At 39.0% G+C, this 21,686-nt stretch overlaps 1 protein-coding gene across 1 annotated transcript in view; it reads right to left on the bottom strand.

Moving 5' to 3' along the window:
* The window catches only part of LOC148535285 (ubiquitin-conjugating enzyme E2 E2), a 317,853-nt gene that overhangs the window by 262,594 nt on the left and 33,573 nt on the right, over window positions 1-21,686 (bottom strand). Inside the window, exon 3 of the mRNA XM_088463465.1 lies at window positions 8,635-8,685. Coding sequence (XP_088319591.1) covers window positions 8,635-8,685 — 51 coding nt within the window. The remainder of the gene's footprint in view (window positions 1-8,634; window positions 8,686-21,686) is intronic.

Below are 21,686 nucleotides of genomic sequence, written 5' to 3'. Positions count from 1 at the left end.
AGAGAGGGCATGCCCGTGCGCGCGCGGAAGGAGCGCGCGCGCGGCCGAGAAGGGGGCGTGGTCATCGGAAAAGGGGGCGTGTCTATAAGACGCGTCCCTTTTCGTCACTCTTGGGGGCGTGCCCGGCACTTACGGACACGCCGGGCAGCCCCCAAGCCCTGCAGACAGGGAGAATAGATGCCGGGCGCATGCGCCCGGCGTCTATTCTCCGGCGGTGACCGGGTCACTGCATGTTTCTCCACCCGCGGGACGCTGCGTCCCGCGGGTGAGAACGGCTCCCGCAGGCTGTTAGGGCAGGGCGCTTTTTGCCCTCCTCCTGGAGGGTAGGGTGCTTTTTGCCCTCCAGAAGGAGGGCAGGGCGCCGCGCCCCGCTAAAACAGCCAAGCGGGAACGCTACATTTATATTTAAAGAAGCTTACATTACAGTCAGTAGGCAAAAAACAAATACAGTTAGTAACTGACAGTTTTATATGATCAGACTATTGATGCTATAAATCACATTTCCGCAATGCAATCTAACATTTTCATATATAACATTTAGGTTAAAATAAGCATACCTTACACATTTCATATCAGCAGATACAGTTGATAACTGACAGCTCTCTACAAAATGGTGACCTTTCTACCAAAGCTGAGTGACATCACAAAGGCTGTTTATGATGTAACAAGTCACATGGTCAGTATACTCTGGTGAAAAAAATCATCTCCTGCTTGCATTTTGCCATTGATAGCTATCTAACAATCATTTAGGTTAAAATAAGCTTACACTACACAGTCAGCAGGCAAATTTTACAATTGACAAATAACAGTTCTATAGCAAGTCACGTGATTATCTTATTGAGGTTATAAATCATATCCTACCTACATTTTACCATTTCTATCTATCTGTCTGTCTGTGTCTAACTTTTAGGTTAAATAAGCTTACACTACACAGTTCAGTATTGTAACAGTTACCGTTGATAAATAACAGTTCTATAGGATGGCCACATTTTATGAAGTTTATTCAGTCAGATATAGCGTATGGAGTAATTTAACATGCATCTTAACATGACTTGAGTTGTGAAAGAAATTAGTATGAATGTGTTTCCATTGTTGAAAGATAAAAGTGCAATAGAGACCAGATTCCCAACGCAACTGGACAGTGCATTTATCAGAAATCTAAGGGATAGTGTGATAATGGTACATCAATTTCAGGAGTAATGTAATATTAAATGCAGCCACACAACCCAACCTAGGAAGCACTCCAAGTAGTAATAAGGGCAGACAAATGGGAAAATATTGGCGTTAAATTAACCTCAAATACATCTTTAGTCAAGGCTGGGACTTGTATACCTAAATAGGTGAAGGAAACATTTCTCCAAGTATATTTAAACCCCTGTTTAAAATGTTATGCAGCGCAGGTACAGAGGTTGGAGGTTTAGTGACAAAAAGTAAGACGTCATAAGCGAACAGACATCCTTTATTTGCACTACTTTTAGACAAGAACCCTGGAAATACCGCAGAGGACCACATTTTTTCTGCAAGAGATTCCACAGCAACAAAAACCAGCAGGCAGAGAGATAATGTGGACAGAAACACTTTACTTACCTTTGCTGAGGGATCTTTATAAAGAACTAATACAGAGTTAAGGATAGACCCACGAAAGCCGAACAGGGAATGAACATGTTGCATGTATTCCCAATTCAGCCAAAGGCCTTTTCCGCATCTAATGAGCAGTGGCAAAGGTCAGGCCTTAACATTATTGGCCGGAGCCATAGCTGACTGTGTTTATTTAGAGCCAGCTATCACAGCTACTGGACAGCTCTGCATAAACACAGATGTCTATGGCTCCGCCCCTTCATGATGGCCGGGACCGGCTGGTCCTGAAGCTGAAGCCACCAGGACCCAGAAGGTAGCCTCAATCTCTCTGCAACCCCCCTCCCACCATCTTCCCGCTGGTACTGTTACATACAAGAAAAAAAGGATTAGCAGCTGCTCTGATGCAGGAGGGGGGGCCTGTCTGCTGTGCCGCTAACAGGTGGCACCCCCTAGGCATGTGCCTAGTGGGAAATCCACCACTGCTAATGAGAGCAGCACAAACTGTTCCTGTGTATGTGACGCTAGGCCGATAATTGTATTGTCAGATGCCTTCCCATTCAGTACAAACCCCACTTGATCAAGATGGACAAAAGACTATTGGGTAGATCTATCAAACCTTGGAGAGAGATAAAGTACCAACCCAATCAGCATCTGTTACTTTACAGGCTGCGTTTGAAAAATGGTAGTTAGGAGCTGATTGGTTGGTACTTTATCTCTCTCCACCGTTTGATAAATCTCTCCCTATGGCACAGGTTTACAAACATGGTCCTCACGGCAGCCTAACAGTCCAGGTTTTAAGGATATCCATGCTTGACAACAGGTGACTTAATTAGTACCTTCGTCAATTTAACCAACTGTGCTTAACCATGGATCTCTCTAAAACCTGAACTGTTGGGGTGCCGGGAGGACCGTGTTTGGGAACCTCTGCCCTATGGGACTTATATGGAAGAAATGTGCTGAAGTAGCAACAGGACAGTTTAGGAAATTAAAGATAACATCTTGAATGTTGCCAAGATTTGCAGAGACCCATTTTACTAACTAAGCCCCAAGCATTACTTTCTAGTGCATACAGAATTCAATTATATTCAAACCTGCATGATATAATAAATAAGTGACTCTTATGTATGCAGGAAAATATGTTATTATCACTTTCTCATTTACAAGTTCCATTTTACATTGCTAATCAGGGCAAAGCGGCTGACATAAACTGACTATGCAGCAAGAGGTGATGCTGCCCACTGTGACAGCTCCTTGATGCGATGTCAGCCTCCAGAAGGTATGCAAGGTAACATTACATTTAAATATAGTTTAAAACATAATTTAAATACACAGCATTCTATGTACTAGACATCTGACATCCCATGTATAATGCATTATTTAGAGAACAACAAGACTATGATATCAAGGTATTTGTAATAGTTCAGCAATGACAGTAGAATAGTGCTGGTTTTACACATTGCACAATGGAAATTGTCTTTACTAGGTGTCTTTACTTCCCCAATCTGCTGGTTTTACACATTGCACAATGGAAATTGTCTTAAAAACCAGTAGATTGGGGTAGCTAGTGTTTTATTGATACGCCTAGTAGACATTGCACAATGGAAATTGTCTTTACTAGGCATATCATAAAACTAGCTTCCCCAATCATTTAAAGCTTAGATACTCCAATCATTCACACCAATGAGATCTTGGATTGGTATATTACTCATATATTTCCTTTATTACAAGGAATTCAGCAACACAAATGTAAGAGGGGACTACAGTGGGCATGATGTGTGCCCACTTCTTTCTGACGGTTGCACTGCATACACTGAGGCAGTCCCAGGAAACATGCGGCTTTTTTATCTCGAACAATTACCAACATACCAGTGTCAGCTGCAAAGTACGCACACTGGAGCTGCGCTCTTTTCTGGTGACTGTCCTGTATGTGCTAGAGCACTCAAACATTTGGTATACAAACTGTCGTGGACATCTTACACTTTAGTGGACATTGTCTATTAAAATCAGTTGCATCTATGCAACCTTTATTCACAGCCCACCTTAAGGCACACATCCACTAGACGATTAAATTGAGCGATTGAACGATAACGATATCGTTAGAAAATTGTTTGCAGTTTAAAAAATTTCTAAAATGACCAGCGATCAACGCTCCCGCTGGTCGTTTAGACATCTATCATCGTACAAATATGTTGTACAACCTGACGATATCGTCAGGTTCAACCTGTTTGCAGATGATTCATGTGCCTTCACTGCACGTCTGCTCGTTCAGTGTGGGCAACTCACAGACAGACAAACGACTGCACGATTACAATTGTCGTAATAGTGCAGTCTTTTGCCTGTCGTCTAGTGGATGGGCACCTTTACAGATAATAATTGACACTGTGAATGAAACTATACTTCCTAATAGCAATGGTATGTTACATAACAAGCACAGCATCCTGATTGCATTGCGGAGTCTTGGAACATATTAACTAGCTACATGTGGATCATAAAATGTGAAACATACCATGTTGCTACATGCCAATAAAATATATAGTATTTTACTCTTCCACTTTAATTAACAAGTGTGAATAAAACAGCGACAAGTGTTATAGACAGCTTTAAAAACCTGATTAGTGTTAAATTCTTGAATGCATTTTACATATTTGTTTTATAGTATCTCATTCTTACACAACACCTTTCCATATCTGAACCTTATACACTTCACCCTAATACACTGAAGCTCCATTTTTCACACATATACACTGAACTTCTATATTTTGCCTTTTTACACCTCTCTTACCAAAGTCATCTGTCTGCCATATTTCACATTTATCTACTGGTCTTCTATAGTCCACTCATACACTTAGGGGCAAATGCAGGGTTTCTATAGGCTTACATGGGGAGCCCTATTTAAGAAGCATTGCAGAAGTACAGGCACTACCAAGGTGCAATACTTGTTCTCTTATTGCCATTTCAGAGAAGTAAAAACTATTATATAGGCTAGAGTGCAACCAGCTTTACAAATTTCACATTTATATGGGTCTTCTTTATTTCACTTTTATCCACTGGAATTTTACTTGTGACCTTAACACACAATCTTCCATATTTCACCACTATAAACAGGTCTTCATATTTCACCTTTATACACATTGAACTTCTGCTTATTTCTATAGTGCTTAGTTGTACAGCTTACAGTCTAGTCTCTAACAAACACACACTCAATATCTAGGGTTAACTATTTTTTGGACTGTTGGAGGAAACTCATGCAAACATGGAGAGTACATATAAACTGACCTTCCATATTCCAACAGTAAACACGAACATGTCCATATTGCACCTATATACATTATACATTGCCCTTCTAGGCTGTTCCCCAATTCGCTGAAATTCCACATTCAGGATTCAACAAAACATGATTCAGCAACAGACCAACTGCATAAAATGACAATATCGCTTGTGTCTCTGCACAGTGGAGACAGCTATTTTACGGGCTGAGATAATATTCTGGAGAATAATTCACTAGTAACATTAATGAAGCGTGAAGTACCGCTGGTTCACTGTGAGCTAATGAGATTGCATCCTCATGAATATTAGTTCAGCTTACAACATGGCAATCTCCACTGTCAGTAGGCCATAGGAGAACATTAAGGCATGTTAGACGCGAGGGAAAGCTAGGATTTTATCTTCAAGTACTGCATATATACATTTTGCTATAACATTAACACAAAATTGTGCATAACATACATATATTAAAGAAACATGAGACCATTACTATTATACAATAGCGTTCATTCTAGCACCCTGCATATAATTGGTGAGGAAAGCATATTTTAATTTTGAAGGACAACATTTAAACATGATGTATCACTACAGCTACTGCAGCGATACGCCGTGTATAAAATTTAGCCCGTCAAAATCAAAATATGCTCTCCTTGCCGATTACATGCAGGGTGCTAGAATGAACACTAATACAAGCACAGCAATTGTATTTTGTAAATATGTCATGTGCAAGTAGGGTCTACATGCCAGTACGCTTAAAATAATAGAAGAACTTTAATCTCTGCCTGTTCGTTATACACGGTATTGTAGTACCAATTCTACAAATCCTGCAATCACCCCATAAACACAAATACAAAAAGTTTTTAAAGACACAGCTCTACCTTAAGGCCCCATACATCAGCAATCAATTGGGGCAAATGATTGTGTAAAAAAATCTGCAACATAGATTGCATATTTTGACCAAAAAGTGACTGGAATTAGTGAATCAGGTTGTCCAACATGTTGGATTTTACAGACCAATCTGGGCTGTAGATTGCTAGTGTATCACAGAATTTGTGAATTTTTTTTTGTGAGTGTTGATGTATGAATCACTTTACCCTCTTTGAACCACCACCCTTGCTTGGTGATTCAGCCTCTACTGAAGCTGGGCATACATTGTCATATAAATTGTCTATCAGACCAACAGACATTACAGGAGTGATTCAATTTGTTTGTACCTGCGGCTATTTCTCTTGGGTGCCCGACGGAACACACATTTCTGCTCTCCGCCTCCCAAGGTGGTGAGCAGAAATGTGCTACAAGTCGGCACTTTGGGCACCCGAAGAGAACTTTGGACAGGTTGAACCACTTTGCACGGCTAAACCTGGTGCTTATGGGTGCACACGCCCAGCACTCGCATCCTATGAGGGGAATTGAATTGCTCCGAAGGGCACCCATTACATTTGGGCACTTATAAAACAATTAAAACACCCTCTTTATCAGACAGCCTGACACCCATCAAATATCGTGGCCATACACTGCGAGATAAAATATGTCACAGTGTATGGCCATGATATCTGATTTCCTCCCCAAGTGAAGAGACATTTACCCATTCGTCCCCTGCGGCACAGGGGAAACACTGGGCGGGTTTGTACGTGGCAGTGTATACACTGCCACATGCCGCCGACCAATCGGACATGTTTGAAGATTTTTCATGCCGGACTGTCCAGTCATCGCTGATCGGCCGTGGCAATAAACTATACAATTATCAGCCTGATCCGTTAATAATCAGAGGATCTGTCCGATAATTGCCTAAAGTGTTCCCGGCATAAGCAGCTGGCTTTGCCAATTACTGTATTTTCACTGTATTATTTTTTCTACGCACTCTTCATTTATCATTTTATAAAATAACAAGAAACAAAAGAAGCAAACAGTTCTCACATTCAGTCGAAACATATTGCAAAATGATACACGGCAGTGTGACAACGAAAAACCATTGGTACTACAGTTGATATAGATGGAAAGAAAAAAAAAATAGAGAAAGGGATAAAAAGTACAAGGTATGTACCACTACTAGGGGAAAAGAAGAGGGAAGAATGAGCAAGTGGAATAGTGGAAGAAGGGAATAGATGAATATAAAAGAGGAGGAGAAAGGAAATCAGAGGGGAGAGGTAGGAGGAAACAAAGGAGAAGGAGATAGGCCTGAGAACTGAGGGGTATGTATGTCAAAGTGATCAAGGACCAAAATAAGATTCCTTAAATGTGAGTTAATCAAACCAGGTGGAAGTGACTCTTGCGAGGACTTTTCACTGTACTATTTAGTAATTTACAGTGCCAGCATATTGTGCTTTGTAATTGGAAACTAAACAGTAATTAAACAAAATGGGGTAATAGATCAACAATGAGGTAATATCACTTACACTGCCCAGCAAAAGTCATAATGCTATTTATCTCAGCAATGCACTGGGAGCATGAGAAAAGAGATACGCATCTACTGTAAATCACACTCAAACCAAGCATGCTGCATTAGTAGTCATTATTTGAATAATCCAACAGATATGCAGCAATGTATTCAGGACTCTGTGGATTTATCGCTCAGACAACAAAGCAGCAGTAGATAACATGTTTTTCTTTATTCCGCAAGATGTATGAATCTCTCAACGTGACCTTTCATCACAACACTAAAGATGTCATTGTTTTAGCAAAAACATTTCCGTTTTTCCAGCAGCTGATTCTTGTGTATATCTGTTAGTATCTTTAGGATATTGTTGTGTAAATTAGCAGTCTACTAAAAAAAATGATATTGCAAGAACTGGGTCTGGCAATCCTATGAAAGCAAACACACTGTGCACTCTTCAAATAAGATTTAATGTAGAAAGCAAGTATTTATCCCCTCAAACTAAAATATGCATCAAAGGCAATTACTAAAAGGTCACTTCCTATATAAAACGTGTCTATTTAGGGCTTTGAGTGTTACTGTTTTACTTACAGACCAAACCAAATCAACTTTAAAACATTAAAGTGTGCCCTAAATGTAAATAGTAATAGCATTACTTCTGATAGACATGTTTAATAACATCACTGCTCAACTAGACAACTTCACCTTTAAACTAATCACATTTTTTAATTGGTCTTGCCAAGTATAACAATTTCCTTGTGTGTGATAGTTTTAACATAAAAGAAGCAGTGACAGTACAACATACATGAAACACCTCCTAAAACAGCTTTTTAAGGTCTTACACAAAGCAGATCTACCAACAAAGACCAAAAAACAAACTATATATCACAATCTAATAATATATGATGAACGTTTCTCATTTGGGTGAACCTAATGACTACACAGAGGGGGCAGGTATGCTGTAGGGTGTATATTTTCAAGAAAAAAAGAAAAAGAAAGAGCATCTTTACTGGTGCATTCTGAACATGTCTCCATGCTGTAGAATGTACCAATAGATTCCTGAGAATTCTATTCACTAGAACCCAGAGACTTTGCTCAGGCCAAAAGCTTGTTGCACTTCATAAATGCTGTCAACAAATCAATTAGGATGCAGCTTTGCTATGATTCTTTCACACAATGTACGAAAACACAGGTATAAACAAAGACAGAGCCCAAAAATAGAACAATTGATAAGAGCGGAGATAGTGAATAATTCCTGGATTCAAATGAACCAGCTCTGTTTCATACTTTCTCAAGCAACATAATTATAATTGTACCACTACCAAGTCAAAATGAGGAGCGGAAGTCATTAACCACAAAGCCTCTACACATCAAGCAAAGACCGTTTGAAAAGCAATCTCCATAAGATTGTCACTTACCTGCAGTTTGGTGGAGGGTCCAGTGTTATCTCTGCAAGTTCTTTCTGAATTCTTGAAAAGAAAGAAAACATAACAACTTTCAATTATCTATATTTAGATTAATAGTCCTAAAACAATGACAGTAGAACGCAGTTTATCCAAACTCCAATTATACAAGGGGCCAATTCTCCGAACACGATGTACAAAAAATTATATTTCATGGTATTTTAGCCCATAAAAACTAAACTGTATTGTAAAATTATGAATAAACTACATACAGTATATAAATATATATACAATTATCTGGAAAAGTGATTATCCAAAGTACTCTATCTAAATTTGTTAAGTTAATAGGTGCTTTACTGTATATTTAACTATAGAAAAAAATAAACACAAATAGAATGAACTTACCAATCATCAAATATCCTGAAAACTACATAATAGAGAAAGTTCGGTAGTATGATACAGAATACTAACTATAACGTCACCTTTAATAGAACATGAACAATGGAAACTCCCAAGCTCTATCAAAAGCAAATGGAAATTCCCAGCTCTTTCAAACGCAAAATGTTTAAGTCAATAGAATTTAGAATTTTTTATTTTATTTTTTTAACTTTCTTTTTGACTTGGGAAAAGTGTTATCTTGAACATAAAATATAAGCATTAAGTGACCACAACAATACCAACATAGGAAACTACCACCACCCTTCATTTGGAAGGAAACATTTAGTAGTTGAGCTTGCAGAATAAAAGACTGCAGTCCACAAAAAATGCCGTAAACAGATATTTTACAAATCATTTTTGGAAGTCCCCTTTTGCCACATAAATATTGTTTAGCAGAGTCCATGTTAAATTACACATTAAACTCATAGGTAGATGGCATAAAGTCAGCAATACACATTACCAATTTGTTAATTGTGTTTAGACAAGCTAAAATGATGTAATGTTGCCCTTAAATTGCATAATTTGTAAGTAATTTTTTATTGGATAAACTAAACTGTAAGCAACTGTAATGAGAGTGCAAAGAATTGTTCAATAGAGTATATTCAAGGATTTTTTTTTTTCAAGAACATTTCTCACACATCTTAATGCTCACTACTCTTATAAAGGTGCCCACACACATAACGATGTCCTCACGATACGATTTTATGGCCAATTTCCTCATGAACTTTCACGGGAGCTCCCTTGCCGTTGTGATCACGATTTGGAGTTAAAAATGTCCAATCTGACTAAAGATCTATCTTGCAGCCAATGCATTGTATCCCAGATTGGCTAATCCGCCCTACAGCACAGCAGATCAGAAGATGCGATGTACGACGAGCGGGGACGCGCATCGGCATCGTGCTCGTGAGTATAAACTCATGATTTGTACTTTTTTTTACCCGATTCGTCATCACGATTCGTCAAAATCGGCCAAATCGTGTAAAATGTCGCTGTGTGTGGGCACCTTAAGATTAGAATAAAGGGGTTGGGTACAGTATCCCAACGGTCGAAATGCCGACAGCAGAATGCTAACGGTGGAAATCCCGACGATTTTCGTTAAGTATTCTAAGGCTTACCCTAACTCTTAAGGTACCCCTCCCACACCCTTACCCCAACACAGTTTAACCCTAACCCTACCCTCCCACAGCCTACTCCTAAGCCTCCCCTCCCGCAGCCTTACCCTCCACTTAATACTTACCTTTAAAGTTGTCTGCATTTTGACCCGTCGGGACCCCGAAGCCGTTATTGTGAGCGTCTGAATTCTGACTGTCAGGATGCCGACTACAGCCCGAATAAAGTACCTATAACCCTGGATCTGATATTGTCTGCAAGTTATCTCCCCTAGGGTAAATTCACCCAGGTGGTTACATCTGTATTTAGCTCTTCCCTCAATTTAGCATGTACAGAACAGGTAACGTGCGCACACAATATACGCAAAGCCATCACAAGGAGTGTATGATAAACAAATTATGTCATCCATTCACTATGGAAAAACTGGGCAGGTTCTTTGTAAAGATAGCAGAGAATAGCTCAGAGTAGGTCTCAATGGCTAGGCACTTCTACCTGTGCTACAAACTAAAGGTAGCTACATTATTAATAGCTGATAATGTAGTCTATAGGTTAAATAAGTAAAAAAAAAAAAAGCAATACGTTTTAGGTATAACTAAATGTTGTGAAAGGCTCTTGATGAGACCTAGCACATCTTTCATAGTCACTTAAGGTGCATACAGACGGGACGATTTTTATGAACGTTATGGATGAATACGATATTGTTCAACGAAATGTATCATTCATTTCGTTCAGTGTGTATGCAGTGAATGACCAACGATGCGTGGTACCGCTGGGCGATAAGGATACATTTTGTTTTCCCTACATGTAGGCCAATCTGACGATATCGTCAAGAATTGCCTGTTCAGAGATGTGGCAGGATGAATTCACTGAAAGATTTCTTTAACAGATATCTTTCAATGTGTACACCCCATATAGTTTGTTCTGCAATACAGAAAGTTTGAGAAAAATCTTTCACCAATATCGTTCATACAGCACATCGTCCCGCATGTATGCACCTTTAGTTAATTTCACACATGTATAAGGAGTAGATATGCAAATAAAATTACGTGTCAGATACAATACTGACACGTGACAGCTATTACAATAACCACATAGCAAGTTTACTCAACTACCCCAATACTTTCATATCAATGCACACAGTAGTGATAGATATTACTGAAATGACTAATAATTATTTTTGAACTAATAAAATAAATATACCAAAATAGGTTTGTGTATTACTACTGAACCATAAACATTTCATAATCTATAATTTACACAGATACATATAGTGATTGAAAAAATATTCTAAAGCATTAAATAGATTTTTAAATAAGTTATTAGGCAGAATGCAATAATTACATTCAGAGCAGGTTACATTTACTCTTTAGTCAATGGAACTATCCATAAAATAAAATAGTAATATAATTAAAAAAAGAAAACAAAACTCTAAATATTTAATTTTAAGTGCATTGTGTTCGGGCATGTGTGTTGCAGCAAACACTGTTCACTGCAATTGTGTAGGTATACTGAACGAAAAACTAATTTAAAAAATATAAATATATATATATATATACTGTACTGAGCTACGTGATGTAAAATTATGGAAAAGGGACAAGAAATAGCGGTTTGGACCATGAACAACATAGGATTAAATACAGTATTATAATGAAATATGTAAAGAAACAAAGAGAAAAACAACAATAAAGGTGGGTACACACTGCAAAGATAAGTCGCGCTACACATTACGCGGGAGCTCCGTGTGACTTGGTAGCGCCGAGTGTCTTTTCCTGCGGCTTTTTACCTTAAAATGTGTCTTAATTGCATAGCGACGTGAATATTTAGCACAAGCAGCTTCTGCTGATTAAAATGATATGCAGCTGCCTATATTGTGTGTGTGACTGCGGGTGTATCTGCATACGAAACGCTATGTTACAGTGTCACAGCCGCTGACACTGTAACAAGCGTATCACATGCAGATACACCCGCAGTCGCTCACAGAATATAGGCATGCTGCATATCATTTTAATCAGCAGAAGCTGCTTGTGCATTCTATTCACATCACTGTGCATAGAAGAAGCATTTGAAGTTAAAAAGTTGCATAAAAAGACGCTCAGCGCTACTAAGACGTGACTAGAAGGGCTGTTTATTGCGCAAGAAGGCTAGATGTATGAGGACACATCTGTATCTGTAGATGATGGTCGTTCATATACACTGAACGTCCATCATCTTCCAGGCAGCCGCAGCTCCACTACCCCCTCCCCGGGGCTGCCTCTGCATGTATATAGGCGATCGGCTGATCGCCCGTACACACTTTCCGATGGACAGGTATATCTGTCCATCGACTGTGCAGCACAGCCAACACATTATGTCTGAACGACATCGTTCACAGACATATCGCTGGTACACACTGGCCGATGGGCTCCAGATTTATTGGCCGATCAACTGATCGGCCAATATATCTGTCAATGTGTACCCACCTTAAGAAAGCAGTGCATTTTGGATAAAATTTTATGTATTAAATAGAATGTAGAAACATACAAAACCCATTGTAATACAATATTGAGAAGAAAAAGATAAGTGCAGTAAATATATGAAGAGGTATTTTCTGTATTACTTGTTAGTCTGACCATTGTTTGGGTAGACAAAGTAACTTCTTATCGACTTGTACAGGTCAAAAAGTTATCTCCTGCAAACATGGCTAATGGAACAATGGCTGCGAGTGTCAAATGTCTCCCAGCCAAAACACTAGCAGAATATTTGGCTGGGTAAACACCTGGGCAACCTGCCCACTGACCAAGGGCCGATATGATAGGTCTGTGAACTACGTCGTTCACACCCGCTGATGCACTGTGATATGTCGTTCATCGGCTGATTGAGCGGTATATCACATAGTGTTTACCCAGCATAATAGAAATGCATAATGAATGACAGCAATTAATTGTCTCCAATATCCAAAATGCTTGGGACCAGGGTTTTTTTGGATAACGGAATATTCCGTATTTTGGATATTTGCATATCATAATGAAATATCTTAGGAATGGGATCCCAATATACACAGAATGCATTTATGTGTTATATACACCTTATACACACAGCCTGCAGGTAATTTTATACAAAATTTTCTATAATTTTGTGGCTCAAGCAAAGTTTGTGTACATACATGAAATTAATTTATGTTTCATTTACACCTTATACACAAAGCCTGAAGGTAATTTTATACAATATTTTTAATAATTTGTGCCTTAGACAAAGTTTGTGTACATTGAACCATCAAAAATCAAAAGGTTTTATTATCTCAGTCATGCCAAAAGAATTCCATATTTTGGAATATTCCGTATTTGGATATGGGAGACTCAACCTGTATCATATTTGAAAGGGTTAAACATACAAGAACTGCACTCAAAGCAAAATACAGTTTACATCTATATTATAAACTGTGGCTCTAAGTTAGACTTTTTTATCACCACACAGTGCAATACAGTATGGTGATTTTGTAATAGGTTCCAAGTTTTCAGAACAGCCTGGTTTTGTTATTTAAAATTATTGCTACTTTAATCTGCAGTAAAGATCAACGGAATTGCTCTGCATCTAAAAATTCAGACCCTGTTACATATACACTCTAAACTGTAAAGACAATAACTATCCATAAACTAAGAATTCTTCCTTAGAGGCATAGAAAGAGCCCATTAGATAAAACGGCAGAACCTTGTTGACGACCACAAGATTTACTGTATATTCTGTAGAAAGAGAACAAGGGTGCCTGCTATACACACATGTGATATGTATAGCTTGCCTTATAGGGCCGTGTGTAAGGTATACAATGGTTTAAAGTTGCCTACTTTTCTTATTGGTCAGCTGCGCAGTATAAGAACAGGAAAAGCTTCTCCATCGAGCCCATAGCAACCAATCAACGTTTTCTTTTCATTATCTAGACAAGACTATACTAGATAAATGATAGCTAGAACCTGATAGGTTGCTGTGGTCAACACTTACACTCTTCCAAATCACTGGATGCCAATGCATGCAATGTCAAATCCCTCACATCATCAGAGCCCTAGATCTTCCTGCTTTTACATTTGTCAGAATAGTGCACCCTAGTAAATTAGAATATTACACAATAATACACAATGTATCACAGTTTATATGTTTGCAGTTTCAGAGAAAAGATTTTGAACATTTATAATGCACCCTTCAATGTTTCTGGCTCCAAGGTACTGTATAAGTTAACTATACAGCATGACTGGTGTAATGGTTACCATTACTGCCTCATAGCACTGAGGTTGTGGGTTCAATTCCCACCACGTACCCTACCTGTGTGGAGTTTGTATATTCTCTCTGTGCTTGTGTGGGTTTCCTCTGGTACTCCGGTTTCCTCCCACACTCCAAAAAATATACTGATGGGTTAATTTTTTTGTCAGAGCCAATTAATTTTAGTGTGTGCGCGTGTACATGTGATAGGGAATGTAGATTGTAAGTTCCACTGATGTGAATGGCTAATGCTGTAAAGCACTGTGGAATATGTGTGCACTATATAAATAACTGGTAATAAAAACAAAAACTAATTTAATAAATATAAAAAACTGTAAGAACACCCCAGAAAAAAATAACCAAACTTTATTTTAATTTTTTAAGGTTTGATATTTCACTGCTATATAGCGCAAAATCAGACATTTTCACTAATATAAGATCCCACTGAGATGCCAACTTGAAAAATTTGTTATGGACAATCTTAGAACATCAAGGAATAAACACAAAAGGGGGAACTTAACTTGCTAGCCAACTTGACATGCATATTTCAGGCTATTTTCAGCATGTGCGCTCAAGTGACCCTTGATTTTCAATTAGAAAATGTCTAACATAATCCGTCTGGTAATTCTACAGTGCGCGACCTGGGGGAAGTGCATGAAAAAGTATAGAATCATCCCGAATTCCAGAAAAGTGGCAAACAACATTGGACAGTATAGAAGGATATTTGTGACCATATACTATGTATTTGAGGCTCTTAAAATGTGTTTTCACCAAATCAAAGTCTCTAGAATATAAGTTTCAAAAATATTGGGAAAAACACATGCAACTCCCATCTACAACTTCAAAAACTACATTTCCATCAATACAATACCCCAAATGTCCCACATAAGTAAACCAATTTTTGAGCTTTTTACTATATATCACCTGAAAAATGGCATATTATGATATTTAAAAGCCTTCAAGTTCATGGTTATTCATTATTATCATCATTTATTTATATGGCGCCACAAGTGTTCCGCAGCGCCTTACAAAGTACATAAACAAATTGTAGATAAGCGACTTACAGAACAATACAATACAGGACCAGGACATGGATAATATATATTGCTACATTAGCGACCATAACACCCAGATAAGCAACAGAGCATAAGAAACCAAGTGTTAGGTGCCCTAGTGGAGAGTAAGAAGTAGATTTATTTATTAACAGTTTCTTATATAGCGCAGCATATTCCGTTGCGCTTTACAATTGGAACATTAACAGAACAGAGGGCCCTGCTCGTACGAGCTTACATTCTAAAAGGGAGGGGGGGGGGGGGGGGGGAGTGTGCTCTAATTCCAGACATTTTAAGGTAAACTAAGATTTTTCGCTACTTTTCACCTATTCAGGGAAGGTGAACTAAAATCTGGGTTTACTCCCATTAAAACCCGTGTTAACACAAATTCCAAATTGAATTGCAACAGCTTGTGGCCTCTGTCTGTTTCACCCGTGTTAAGACATTTTTGTCCAACTCGCGGCTAACTGAATCGGCCCCAAAGTTTTTGAAAATTTTAACCCATTTATAGAAAAAAAAAATCTATTTCTAAATGATTGAGTCTGTGAACTTGAAATGTTGTCTTCTTTAAACCTAGACATGTGTTAAACCAAATTAAATCAGTTATGTTCTGAACTATTGAAAATATCTTAATCTTGGCCTGAGAAAATTAGGTTTATGTATAGACAAGCATGCACTAGCAGGAGCAGTGATTCTCCAATCAGTGCCTGAACATTTTTTTTGTCGCAGTCATGGATATGTGGATTTATGAATAACAGGATTTATGAATAAGGGCTTAAAGTAAGTTGAAATGTGCAATATGGATTTTATGTGATGTATTAACAGTAAATGAAACAAATTAGCCATACGTTTCTCAAATATACTTATTTTAATCATGACTCTGGATTTATTACAATATTTTAACACTGATGTGTCATAAAAATGGTCTTCCGTGTCACATCATGAAAAGGAATGGGAAACACTCAGCTAGAGTCATTAGTCAGAGCAATATACCTTCTATTATAGGGTCTGCCAGAGGTCACAATACACTGTGGCCAAATGTATTCAATATCCCTTTACAGTGCAAAATTTATAGCAACGTAATAGTGGAGATATTATGTATTATAATGACAGGGCGCACCAGAGATATGTTTTAGGACAGAGATTATGTTTCAAGCCATACAGATGTGTCCTTGCTCATCTAGCCTCAGTACGCCATGCAGTGCGATATCCCTAGTGTGAGTGAGCTGCCAGGTCCCGTGCAACGTTTTTCTTTGACGAACATGCATCTACGACACAATGTGATGCGACACTTGTATATGTATATATATGTATATCTGTGCAACTGGATCTGTAAATCGGAACTTTGCATGGAAAAAACTGTGGCCGCTGAATCGTAGCACTTCGCATCCTGATTCAGAGTCGCGCACAGATACTTTCTCACGCAGGCATATCGCTCTGCATGGTGTACGGAGGCTAGATGAGCACGGAAGCCTGGCACTAGCGAAGTCTCACGGGACCACGCATGCCGAGAGGGGCTGTTTGGCGCGACTGCAGCAATGATGCAGCATCTGTAATGTAGATTACAAGCTACACTTGGCAGGGGCTGGGTGAGTAACTAAAACTTCTCTGTAAAGCACTCTGTAATGTGTGTGCGCTATATAAAGAATGGGCAATAAATATATGAGAGTTCCAGAAAATGATCAGACTACAATATATATATATATATATATATATATATATATATATATATATATATATACACACACACATACACACATACATACATACACACTGTATGTTGGGCGATTTTTTTATTCCATAAGCAGTAGAAGCCCTTTCGGTAATTCCACAAAAAATACTGTCTTCCTCATTCTTAAAAGCTACTAAGAAAGAACAAAAGTTTCACAGCGATTTTAACTTTTGCTTTTTAGATCTGTGAAAAGTAGTAGTAGAATATATATTTTAGGTGGGATGTGGTCACAATACCGACAGTCAGGATGCCGACGCATAGAATGCTGCACCTATCACAATCCCGGTGCCGACAGTAAGTACTGGGGTTAGGGGGAGGGTTGGGGGCTAGGGCTAGGTATAGGGTGCGGGTGGAGGTTAGGTTTAGGCACTAGGGAGGAGGTTAGGTTTAGCCAGCGGGAAGGTAGGGTAAGGGTTAGGGACAGGACAAGAGTCAGGATACTGATCGATAAATGTTGGTATCCTAACCCTAAAAGAAATCCGGTGTCAGGATTATAACCACCTGGATACCGTACCCAACCCATTTTAGGTTTGCTGATCCTTCAACAGAAGTTATGCAGCTGTGAAAGGAAATCTGATACTCTTTGGGGGCCACACTGGACATACCTCTAACTTTTAAAATGGTCTCACATTACTCTTAATAACATTAGTAAGTTAATAAATTTAATCAAGGAAAGATACACCTATCTTTAAAAAATTATCACCAGGTCCATTAAACAGCATTACAAGCTACAACAAACAGCCCCTGCTGTTACTCATGGGATGTAGTTTAAAATTCTCAGAATGCTGGTGGCAGAATCCTGACGGTAAGTAGTGGGGTTAGGGGGAGGGAGGTTAGATTTAGGCTGTGGGAGTGTGGAGGGTTAGGTTTAGGCTGAGGGGAGAAAGGGTTAGGTTTAGGGGTATGGTTAGGATACTTACCGTCAGGCGTCGGTATCCTAAAGATGCCCGGATGCCAGCGTCAGGATTCTGACTGATGGGATCCCGAGAGCCAGCATCCCGTACCCAACCCGTTATTCATATAGCGCACACCGATTATGCAGCGCTTTTGTGAGAATATTCTGTCATTTGCTTCAATCCCTTCCCCAGTGGATTTTACTATAAAATATATATATATATATATATATATATACACATACACACTGGGCTAATTTTTATGGCAGAAGCCAGTTAACCTGTCAGTTTGTTTTTGGATTGTGGATGGAAACTGCAGAACCTGGAAGAAGCCCAAGGATATGTGGGTAAAACATACAAACTCCACAGAAATGGACTTGACAGAAATTGAATCAATAATGCAGGTAACAACTGCATCACTGTGTTGCCCTAAGCAATTGTTCATTTTTTTTCTTCAAATTGTAGTGTGTATCAGAATAAAAAATGAGTATCCTATTCAGTCATCATTTCAGGAATAATTATATTTTTTGCTTCCATTCCATTTATCTTGCAGAGCTACAGAGAAAATAGGTTGGCATTACATTTGCTTTGTAGAGCTTTCCTCCAGTAGCTAAAGTCCAAAAAGTGACAGCTAAGTTTTAACAGTAATCAGTAGATTCACTTGACCCTCCATCCATGTGATCCAGTAATTAAATCAGCTATGCAAAATGTACTCCTATGAAAATAATAATTTGTTGGGAATGGCCAGCCTGTGCAGCAGATGAGTAAGGGGCCCATTTATTAATGTACGCATTTGCAATGTGGTCTGTGCTCGATATTAGTATTTTCAGGGAATACACCGCAAATATTAAATGATAAACGAGCCCCTAAAAAACAATGGATTTGCAGCTGTTTAAACTAAAAAACACATGTATTTTCTCAACCAAACACTGTCTAACCTGATATAAAGTAATCAAGGCAAATGACAAATTCAAATCTCTGTTCAAATCATGTCCACAACACAATGCCATCACTCCTGTTATGCTGTTATGTGGTATTTTATGGTCATCTTTTCATTTTACTGGCTGAGAGATGAATCAAGATTTGTTTTTAACCTTGTTTCACACATTGGGGGGTATCCAAATAGATACGATAACCTGTTTTCTCCTGTAAACCCGCGGTACAATTTTTGTGCGAGACCTTTTCACTCTATCCTATTACATGTATTTAGAGAAAACATTGTAATTTTTCTCCAGAGAATTTCTCTCCGATTTTCGTTTTCACGAGAAATGAAATCTCCATAGTAAAACATTGGAGTGTGAGAATTTTTGGGGGTTTGGGCTGGCTTTATTTGCAATTTCTTTTCACCACCTCTGAGCAAGTGATAAATCGTGCAAAACCAATTTTTGACTAAAAATTTGGGACTTGGGGCCTGATTCAACAAGGGACAGGTATATGGGGGTGCTCTGTTTGTGGGATGGTGTATTTAAGATTGCAGGCGAGTGTTAAGGTGCGTATTCACTAAGCGATATTAATGGACGACTGAACGATAACTATATCGTTAAGTCGTCCATTAATCATGCACTGATCGGGCACTAAAATGTCGGCAATGAGCAGCTATGCGGGTTCACGCTGGTCGTTGGCGGCATCGCCCAAACATAGTGGTCAACCTGACGATATCGTCAGGTTGACCATGTTAGGGGATGAGGGAGGGTGCTTGCACTGAACTATACTGTATATCGTTCAGTGTGGGCATTGTGCAGCTTAGTGAACGACTGAACGATATCGTTCAGTCTTTCACAGTCGGGTAGTGGATATGGCTTAAAATAACCCAAATATATACTTATATCTAATTTTATGCACACCCAATTTAAATAGAACATTTATTTTGCAAGAAACCACTTGCTTTCTTTCATTATTTGACTATTGTCATTTCCACCTCACCTTTGTGACTCTTCAAGCAGGCAAGGCAAGGTCAAATCTATCTAGTAACTTTATCTGTAGCATTTAAGAGTGGTGCATACAGTGAATATACTACAGCTGAATAAACGTTTACAGGGAACATTATCCAATGTTGTGAATTGTGTAGGCAAGCAGGGGAATTACGCTGGTCAAAATGGTGCAAGTACTACGCCATTAATGATTGGTCTGTATTCGGCAGATCTTTATAGAAGCTCGCTTGCAATTGGATACCGTGAAAACTACAAAACCGAAAATAGTAGTTTTCTCATAGCCGCAAAAACTAAATTATCGTGAGAGTAGCGGAAATATCGCATCTAATTGGATGCCCACGATTGTATTCTAACACAGTGTAATAAACATACATGGCAATATGACACAATGCAGAGGACACCAAGAGATCTGGGGGTAAATGTAAAAGGCTGCGGCTTTGAGACATCAGTGAGTCCTGTGCAAGACTGCCCGATGTTTTAAGGTAGCAGTGTTTCAGTAGGCAAAACCAGGTTTATTTCGCCTACTTAAAGACTGCTATTTTAAAACATCAAGCAATCTCGCACGGGACTCGCCGATGTCTCAAAACCGCATCCTATTACATTTACCCCTCGGTGTTAGCATCAGCTAGGGCTGAAGGTGAAAAGGTAAGAAAAATATTTATTTTAAGATAAAAATGTTGAGACATTGTGCAAAACTTGTGGTACATGTATGTCCTCATATACCTAGCCTCAATATGCCATGCGGTGCAAGACGCCTGGTGGAAATGAGTGGAAAGGTCCCGTTCGACTCTGCATGTGTCGAGGGTCTTTCGCAGCTTTTTTTCCCATAAACGCCGCTTATGCGATACAATTAAAACGCACCACGAGGCTGCACTGATATATTTGATGTGCAATACTTGTATATTAGTGTGTCACTGAGTCTGTACACAAATCACAGCGGAACTTGGCTTGGAAAAAAGCCACATCAGCTTCATTATAGCACTTCATATACAGATTCAGACTCAGTCGCACACAGATATACAAGTGTCGCATAACAAATTAATCAGTGGAGTCTCGAGGTTCTTTTTCGAGCAAAAAAGATGCAGAAAAGGCACTTGGCGCAAACAGTCGCATGGGACCTGGCACGCCGAGGGGCTGTTTGGCGCGACTGCAGAAACAGTGTATGAGGATACATCTGTACACCTCTCCAATAATTGGTCATGCACTAGTAGGGGTTTAAATAGTATTTATCCAATAAAGAGATGTCAGTTTTCAGGTGGATTTCTCTATAAAGCTTAATAATGGGTTACATGATGTGGGAGATGTATGTGGATGTGTTGTTATAATCAGAGAGGGGTTTTAGAACTTGCAGATTAAATGTAAAAAATTTTGTTCCCAAAACATTTCTGGGTCTGCAGGAGGGTCCGGGGAGTCAGAGGAGATCTGTTCTGCACATGTGTAGAACAAATTTCCTCTTCAAAAACACAGCGGGGTGGTGCGGTCGCACCCTGTCAGCTGAAGCTCAGCTGGCTGCGGTCGCATCCCATGTGACGTCGTCAGTTAAGTGGTTAATATAAAAAAATGCATTAACCATAACTTTCCTTATGGTCACTAATAGCCTTCTACATTAGTTGCCACTTTTTTGAGGTCCAGGATGATTTTCCCATTTTTTCATGCACATCTGCCAGGTCACTTTTTGTAG

The sequence above is a fragment of the Taudactylus pleione genome, unplaced genomic scaffold (genome assembly GCF_031769625.1).
Source record: "Taudactylus pleione unplaced genomic scaffold, aTauple2 ptg000053l, whole genome shotgun sequence".
NCBI classification, from domain to species: domain Eukaryota; kingdom Metazoa; phylum Chordata; class Amphibia; order Anura; family Myobatrachidae; genus Taudactylus; species Taudactylus pleione.
This window is presented reverse-complemented; position numbering and strand designations above follow the sequence as displayed.